At 51.8% G+C, this 8213-nt stretch overlaps 1 protein-coding gene across 2 annotated transcripts in view; it reads left to right on the top strand.

Moving 5' to 3' along the window:
* The first annotated feature begins 356 nt into the window (after positions 1-356).
* The window catches only part of SCN2B (sodium channel, voltage-gated, type II, beta subunit), a 12101-nt gene continuing 4244 nt past the window's right edge, over positions 357-8213 (top strand). The window contains exon 1 of one of the 2 annotated variants that reach the window (XM_010830408.1): positions 357-570. Coding sequence is in view for 1 of the 2 variants with exons in the window: in XM_010830407.1 (XP_010828709.1) it covers positions 698-767 (70 nt within the window). In the remaining variant the exon portion in view is untranslated. Of the gene's footprint in view, positions 768-8213 lie in introns of both variants that reach the window. The other variant, XM_010830407.1, reaches the window with a different exon arrangement.

Below are 8213 nucleotides of genomic sequence, written 5' to 3'. Positions count from 1 at the left end.
ATTTGTTCTCTCCCCAGTGATCTCAACAATGTCTTTTTACTATTGATTTGATTGAATCAGGATTCCCCAAAAGTTCACATTACATTTGATTATAAGGTCTCCTAGACATTTTCACACCAATCTGCTGTTCTGTTTTCAGTGGAAATGCTAGAAAAATGAGGAAGTTCTTACTTCCTGAAAATCTCCCAGCCTACTTCCTGAACCCATTCCAAGTAAACAAAAATTATCATCTCCTTTTTTGGGTGTTTTTAAATGACAAAAAAGAATTCACCCCCAAAAAAGGATTCAGCTGCTTTGAGATAAATGGGTTCCTCAAACAACTTTCAAACCCCAACAATCATCCCAGTGAAGAAGAAAAGCAGTCCATACTTCAGTGCTGCTGTTGGAGGGACTTTTTTCTTTGCAGAAAGATTTTTTTATGCCCTCCCACCTGCTTTTCAAAATCCACTAACCACAAAATTTACTCCATCCACTTTTTTCTCTCTCCCTTCCACACTCCCTCTCTCTTTTTTAGCAGCAACATACAAGCCGGCCATATTAGAGAGATGGAAATAAAGGTTCCTTAATGTTGTATGTGTCTTTGAAGTACATCCGTGCATTTTTTTTTTTAGCACCTAACCATTCCTCCCTCGTAGCCCTCGGCCCCTCTCAAATCGCCCTCTCCCCTCTCCCACCCGACTAACATCTCAGTCTGAAAATGCACAGAAATGCCTGGCTACCTCGCCCTGCCTTCAGTCTCACGGGGCTCAGTCTCTTTTTCTCTTTGGGTAAGTTAGACTGCACATCTGCATGCTCCTGAGGGGTCCAGAAGTGCAGCTGCAACAGGAGGAGGATGGGGGCCGGGGGCAGGAAAGAAGACATTGCTTGTGGTTCCCTTGGTGTCCTTGGGGAGAGAGGTGCTGGGACTGGGGGACTGCATAATGCAGTCTGGGGACTGCCTAATGCTGGGGTGATCTGGTCACAGAAACGCTGGGTCAGGGGATCTGAGAATTCCCCAGAGGTGTCAAGAGAAGTGATTTTTTTGTGGATTTCCCTGAAATGGACCTATGTGGGGGTGGGGGCAGAGGGTAGGTTGATCTGCAGAGCCTCTTCATGGATTTTTGCTTTCAGCTGCTACAGATGATCTGGGACTTAATGTCTGTGAATCTTCAGAATCTGGCGGATTTAGGGTATTTAAAAGAGTATTCGGTGGTGGAGTAGGGGGCAGAAAGTTGAGTCTGGGTCTGGCTTCCTGGAAATCTGTACCACTGATCTGTTGCTGTGTGTGGGGGCGTAGGTGGGAAGCAGGCTTGAGGAATGATTTCTGCATTGGGATGAGAACTGCTGAAGCAGGCACTGATGAAGAAGCTCTCTGGCTTGGGCCAGATGGAGTGGAGGAGGGGTCAGGTGAAGGGATCAGGAGAAAAAAAAAAGCAACTCATGGACTGAGGGTGGTTGTGGCCCTTTAGATCATGTCTCTAAACTGCCCAGCACTGCCCCCACCACCCCGCTTGCAGACTGTCAAGAGATCCAAATGCTAATTTCATACCTGGCCACTCATGGACTTCCTGGTGGGTAGGTGGGTGAAGGAGTTACTTGCAAGCCTGCTTTCAAGGTAGTTTCACTCTTGCTCTTAAACTTACTCATTGCTGGCGTAGCGATTGAGGATCCAGTCCAAGGGCGGTCAGTGGGAATATTCCCTATCACAAAGTCTCTCTCTCACTCCCTCTCTTTAACCCTCTTTCTCTCTCCTTATCTGGCATGCTGTGCTGGCTATTGGTGGCGCTAGTGGTAAAGAACCTGCCTGCCAATGCAGGAGACATAAGAGACGCGAGTTCAATCCCTGGGTGGGGAAGATCCCCTGGAGGAGGGCATGGCAACCCACTCCAGTATTCTTGCCTGGAGAATCCCATGGACAGAGGAAGCTGGCAGGCTACAGTCCATGGGGTCACAAAGAGTTGGACAGGACTGAAGTGACTTAGCATACATGCTGGCTATTGGGCTGGAGTGCTAAACAGAGACAGCACAGGGCCCCTGGCAGCCTGCACAATGAGGCAAATGAGCTTTGCTGGATTATTGGGTGTATTAACAGAGTGTTACAGAAGCTAAGGTGGTAGAAAGAGCATAAGCCTTGGATTCCATCTGGTTTTAAAGCCACCTTTGTCATTTACTTTATACTATTGCCAAGTTGCGATTCATGGGGTCGCAAAGAGTCGGACACGACTGAGCGACTGAACTGAACTGATTGCCAAGTTACTCACCTCTTTCCTGGGTGAACTGAAGAGTATCTACTGCCTGGGGTGTTTTGAGTCTGGCACACAGCAGATGCTCAATGATAGTTAACATTTATGAATGCTTTTCACATGCCTGTGCACTGCGATTGTTTAGTCCTGAGGCAATTGGTAATCATGTGGGGTAGATATGCTGTGATTCTCATGTTATAGATAAGGAAACAGGCACAGAGAAATAACTTGCCCAATAGGGTCCCAGGAATAGTTTAAAGGGAGTTGAGATTTGAACCCTTGGTTGTCTGACTTCAGCCCATTCTTAACCACTGAACTCTACTGCCCCCAATGTTTGAGAAATGGTACTTCTATGCTAAAAATGGGCTCTGTTAGCTCAGCCGGTAAAGAATCAGCCTGCAACGCACTAGATCCTGGTTTGCTCCCTGGGTCAGGAAGATTCCGTGGAGAAGGGATAGGCTATCCACTCCAGTATTCTTGGGCTACCCTGGTAGCGCAGACAGTAAAGAATCCACCTGCGGGAGACCTGAGTTCGATCCGTGGGTTGGGAATATCCCCCTGGAGGAGGAAATGGCAACCTACTCCAAAATTCTCGCCTGGAAAATCCAATGGACAGAGAAGCCTGGTGGGCTACAGTCTGTGGGGTTGCAAAGAGTCAGACACAACTGAGCGACTAAGCACAGCACATGCTAACAATTTGGATTAAAGAATCTTAAGTACGGGCAAAAAAAAGGGGAGCTGGGTGAGTGACCAGTGTATAAGGAGATGGGGAAGCAGGACAGGCGATCTCTTCCAGGAGTTAGAGAGAGCTTCCTGTGGGAGGGAGAGCCTTCCCTAAGTGAAGAAAGGGAGGGTGTTTGGGGGTCCTGAACCAGGGTGTGGCTCAGGGGAAGGTGGAGTCTGGGGTGAAGAAGTCAGGGTGTGGAGGCTGTGATGTGGTGGTGGGAGGAAAGCTTCTGCAAACCTGGACGGGGGGAGGATGCAAGAGTGGGGACCTTGAACTTGGACTTGGTTGGTGCTGTGATGAGGCATGCTCTGGCACTCAAGGCCAAGGAGTCAGGTGGACAAGGAAACTTTGACGGCTGTAGCAGGGACCGCCACAGGTGAGAAGGGTGGGGCCACGACAGGGGCTGGGCTTGTGAGGATGACTGTAGAGCGGACACAGGGCAGGGGACAGTGGGTCAACCTGCTGTATACACGGCAGAAGCACGTGAGACTAGCTCTCAGTTGGAAGCAATCCAATTGACTGATCTTTCCTAGAGTTTTTCTCAAGAGCCTCGGCCCGGTAGTCACTGGACTGGTTACCAGAGTCTGGATTATGTTGTTGGTATTGTTTAGTCACTAAATCGTGTCTGACTCTTTTGTGGACACTGTAGCCCACCAGTCTCCTCTGTCCATGAGATCTTCCCAGGCAAGAATACTGGAGTGGGGTGGCATTTCCTTCTCCAGTGGATGTTCCCGACCCAGGGATCAAACCTGTGCTTGGCAGGTGGATTCTTCACCATTGAGCCACCCAGGAAGCCCCTGGGTCATATTAGATGAGGCCTAGAAAGTGGAGTCTGGTCCTCACTCAAGCCCACTGTGCATGAACACACGGGGGAAGAGGCCTTCCCTTCCCCCTACAGACTGTTACTGAGTGTCCCCTGTGTGTCGTTCACTGTTCTAGGTCCAGGGATGCCAAGATGGGTAAGAATCAGCTCCCCAGAGTCTCCCGAGGGATTTGGGAACATAAATAACAATGCCACATCACACGTGCTATAAAACAACAGCAATGGTGATAACGCTGCTGCTGCTGCTGCTGCTAAGTCGCTTCAGTCGTGTCCGACTCTGTGCGACCCCATAGACGGCAGCCCACCAGGCTCCCCATCCCTGGGATTCTCCAGGCAAGAACACTGGAGTGGGTTGCCATTTCCTTCTCCAATGCATGAAAGTGAAAAGTGAAAGTGAAGTCGCTCAGTCGTGTCCGACCCTCAGCAACCCCATGGACTGCAGCCTACCAGGCTCCTCTGTCCATGGGATTTTCCAGGCAAGAGTACTGGAGTGGGGTGCCTTTGCCTTCTCCGAATGGTGATAATAACAGCAGCTAACCTTTGGTGAGGCTGACCACGTACCAGGCACTGCCATGAGCTTTATGTTTTAGTATGTAATCCTCACAACAACCCTAGGAGGTAGGGCCTATTGTTGTCTCCCGTTTTACAGATGAGGAAGCTGAGGTGTTGGGAGGTGAACCATCTTGCCTGAGATCAGAGCAGGGTATGAGAGCACCGGTCTTGGCCATGATACTGCTCTGCCTATGGGTCTGGAAGGCTGGGGAAAAGGTTCAGGCGCTGGGGAAGTGATGCCTTGTTAGCTGGGGTCTGCAGGATAAGCAGGAGGGCTCAGGTGCAGCAGGGTGAATGAGCGTCCCAACCTGGAACAAAAACTCATGCAAAGGCATGGAGGAGTGGAGGAAGGCGGTGTTTTCAGAAAAGTAAGAACTCTGGAGAAGGGAATGGCAACCCACTCCAATATTCTTGCCTGGAGCACCCCATGGACAGAGGAGCCCAGGAGGCTACAGTCCATGGGGTCGCAAGAATTGGATGTAACTTAGCGACTAAATCACCACAAGAACTCTGGAGTCACTGGAGTGGAGGAAGTATGGAGGGTTGGGAGCCGGAAATGAGGTTGGGATGCTGGTTGGCCCCAGATGGTAAAGGGCTTGGAAGCCCAGGAGCCTGGACGAGATCCTGAAAGTACCAGGGAGCCTGTGGTGGTTGGGAGTGAGGGGTGATGAGGACAAGGGCTTTCATGGCTGCATGGGGGTGGCCTGGCCTGGGAGGGGAGCCCTGAGGTGATAGGTCTAAATAGTGAGGCAGCCCAGGAGATAGACTGCACGTCACACTCACCTGGGAGTCAGGGGTGGCAGGAGGCCATGTGCTCCAGAAGGGTGGGAGGCAATTTCTCTGCTTAGACAAACTTTTTTTTTCTTTTAACCCAGAAAAAATTAGTCTACCTCATAGACTGGAAGGAGGCATGAGGAGAATTAACTCCTAGTCTCTGTAGGAAAGTGTTTGACGGTAATGAGCAAATGTTCATGATCTCTGCAGGATGGGCCATTGTATGACATGGGGCCCACGATGCCCAGATGAGCTTAGGAGAAAATGAGGGGGCCTGGGCCCTGGTAATGTCAAAAGCCACATCCTGACTGTACCCCTGTTGATCATATCCTTTCTGTGAGCTGGAATTCAGGAGACCCAGGCTCTAGACCTGGTCCAGGAAGACCGTGGGCTCCCCTTGTACGGGGCACGTGTGCTAAGTCGCTTCAGTCATGTCAGACTCTTTGTGATCCTATAGCCCACCAGGCTCCTCTGTCCATGGGATTCTCCAGGCAAGAATACTGGAATGGGTTGCCATGCCCTCCTCCAGGGGTCTTCCCAACCCAGGGATCAAACCCACGTCTCTTACATCTCCTGCATTGGCAGGCAGGTTCTTTACCGCTAGTACCACCTGGGAAGCCCCCTCTTGTATGGAAGTTCATTTTAAATAAGACCATTCCCCTCTGGCCAGCCTGGGGGCTGACAGTTATGGCGCAGGACCTGCTTTGCAGACAGCAGGAGGCCTGGTCTCTGGGACCCCTTGGAACAAAACCCACACCCTCACACAGTCTCCACCCCTCAACCCTCTCTGTCTGGAGCCTAGAAGCCTGGGTTCCAATCTAGCTTTGTCACTTACTAGCTGTGAACTTGGGCTATTCATTTACTTCTTTGTGCTCCATTTCTTCACCTGGAAAGTGGGGGTGGTCATAGGGCAATATCTGTAGGGTGCTTAAACAGAGCCTGGTACATGGTAAGGGCCTTGTTATTATGAAGTCCTTTTGTGGCCTTAGCTGTGGATTCCGCTACTTTCCTGAAGCAGCAGAGTTCATCAGGAGCCCAGAAGTTTGCTCAGAGTTCTGCCTGTGTTGCCTGATGACTTACTCATCTTTAAGGACCGCCTGGATTGGTGAAAGGACATCAAGACTTTGCCCTGAGCTGGGATCCTGGGAGGCCTCAGGTGGAAGTAGGCGCTGGACAGGGAGTCAGGGACCATGACTCCGGCCCCGGCTTGTCCCTATCCGCGGTGTGTCTTCCTCAGGCCTCCCTTTCCTCGTTGGTAAGATGATGGAGCTGGATCTGTGGATACAATTCCCGAGTTTCCCTCTCTGCAGTTGGGAATTGACGATTGACCTCTCTGGCCGCTAGAGGGCACACGTGTCCGCCTGGTGCCTCCTGCCGGACGTGCGGTAGGGATGCAGGAGGGATCCGCATTGCATCTCTATGTCTGCCTCCCTCCTGCGGGCCAGAAAAGGCCCCTCGCTTCCCAGAGTCCCGACCTCCCCGAAGGGTGCTAGCTTCTTCAAGATGGAGGGGTTTCCTGGTAGGGTTCAAGTTCTGTGTGTGGAGTGATGTCGTGGGCTGGGGCGGGACAGAGGCAGGGATGGGTTACGCAGATTCACCCGACCTACTTTCTGATGTCACTTGGAGGTTCCTTTTGCTCAGGAGCCCTGGGAAAGGGCAGACCCTTCCCAGGGAAGGTGCTGGAGAAGCAGGGTGTTCCTGGGATATGAGGTAAGCTCAGGACAAGGCCCTGCCAGGCTCTTTCCCTGCAGATTCCTCCGCCTCTGCAGAGCTGGGGTGGAGATGGCATTTTCCGCACACCTCCTCCTAGCCTGGCGTATCTATGCTCGGCGCTTTCATAACGGCTGCGAGTGGGGAGGTAGGAACTGGGCTTTGTTCTTCTGGGCCGGCAGCTCAGCCTCCCCAGTTCATATTCCCCTGACATGCACGTCAGCACACCTAGCAGCCTGTCCTTGCAGGTGGGGCCGCCTGTCTGCCCCCGCTGTCTATGGTTAGGTCCTGATCTCTGGGGCCAGCATCAGGATGTTTCTGAGCATCCCCTGTTCTTAAGTGCTGCCTGCTGGGCCCTGGCCACTCATCCCGAGGAATGAGCTGAGCGGAAGGACTTTGCTATCCCTGCTTCCAGGCTGCAGTGCCTGGGGTGGGGCCTCCGCAGCTTGGCACAAAAAACAACTTCTGCAGAAGGAGCGCCCTGTGCCAGATCCCAGGGATTTCCAAGGGGCTGTCCTGAGGGGCCAGGCTCCAAGGTGCCCCTGCCAGGAGAGTGCCCCAGAAGCTCTTCCTTCTATGGGGCAGAGCTTGAGGAGAATTTAGTCTACCTTTTGCTTTATTTTATTTTTGGGGGGCCCATGCTGTGCAGCTTGCGGGATCTTAAGTTCCCCAACCAGGGGTTGAACCCCCAGCCACCGCAGTGAAGTGCAGTCCTAAGTGCTGGACAGCCAGGGAATTCCTCTACCCTTTGGTTTATATGTTTTGTCTTATTTAATTGTTATAATTACCCCAGCAGGTAGATATCATCAGTGCATTTTACACAGGGGGTGCCTGAGCCTCAGAAGGTGGAAGAACCTGCCCACGTTCTCCCAGCTGACAGAAGGCAGAGCTAGGATTGAACTGTGTCTAATGGGAACTCCGTGCCTCCTAGCTGCTCCCTGGGCACCCTCTAGCGGCTTCCTATCTCAGAAGAATGGCAGCCTGGTCCCTGCCTAAGTCTGAGACCTCAGCTGTCTCCAACTGCCCCTTTGATCACCTCCTGGGTTGTGCCCCAGACACGTGATGCTCATTCAACCACTGGAACTTTCCTCTGGATGTTCTGCTGCCCCAGCTTCCTTCAAAATTTGAAAACTTCTCCCTCCCTCACTTTAGTGGGGCCCACCTACAGGGCACCCCTTGGGGAAGCCTTCCCTGACTTTTGATGTCAAACAGCACCCTGCACCTTATATTATTTACAGCCCTTGCCCTGTATCACTAAAGTTACATTATTATCTTTTCCCTGTTAACATCTGCCCCCCTCCCTAGAATACAAACTCAGTTATAGCATCTCTGCCTGTATCACAGCAATAACTCTGGGGCCTAGACTGAGTGTCTGGGGGGGGCGGGGGTGGGCAGAGAAGGTGAT

The sequence above is a fragment of the Bison bison genome, unplaced genomic scaffold (genome assembly GCF_000754665.1).
Source record: "Bison bison bison isolate TAMUID 2011002044 unplaced genomic scaffold, Bison_UMD1.0 scf7180017864518, whole genome shotgun sequence".
Classification (NCBI taxonomy): Eukaryota; Metazoa; Chordata; class Mammalia; order Artiodactyla; family Bovidae; genus Bison; species Bison bison.
Note: the sequence above shows the minus strand (reverse complement) of the source record. Positions and strands in the feature narration are given on the sequence as shown.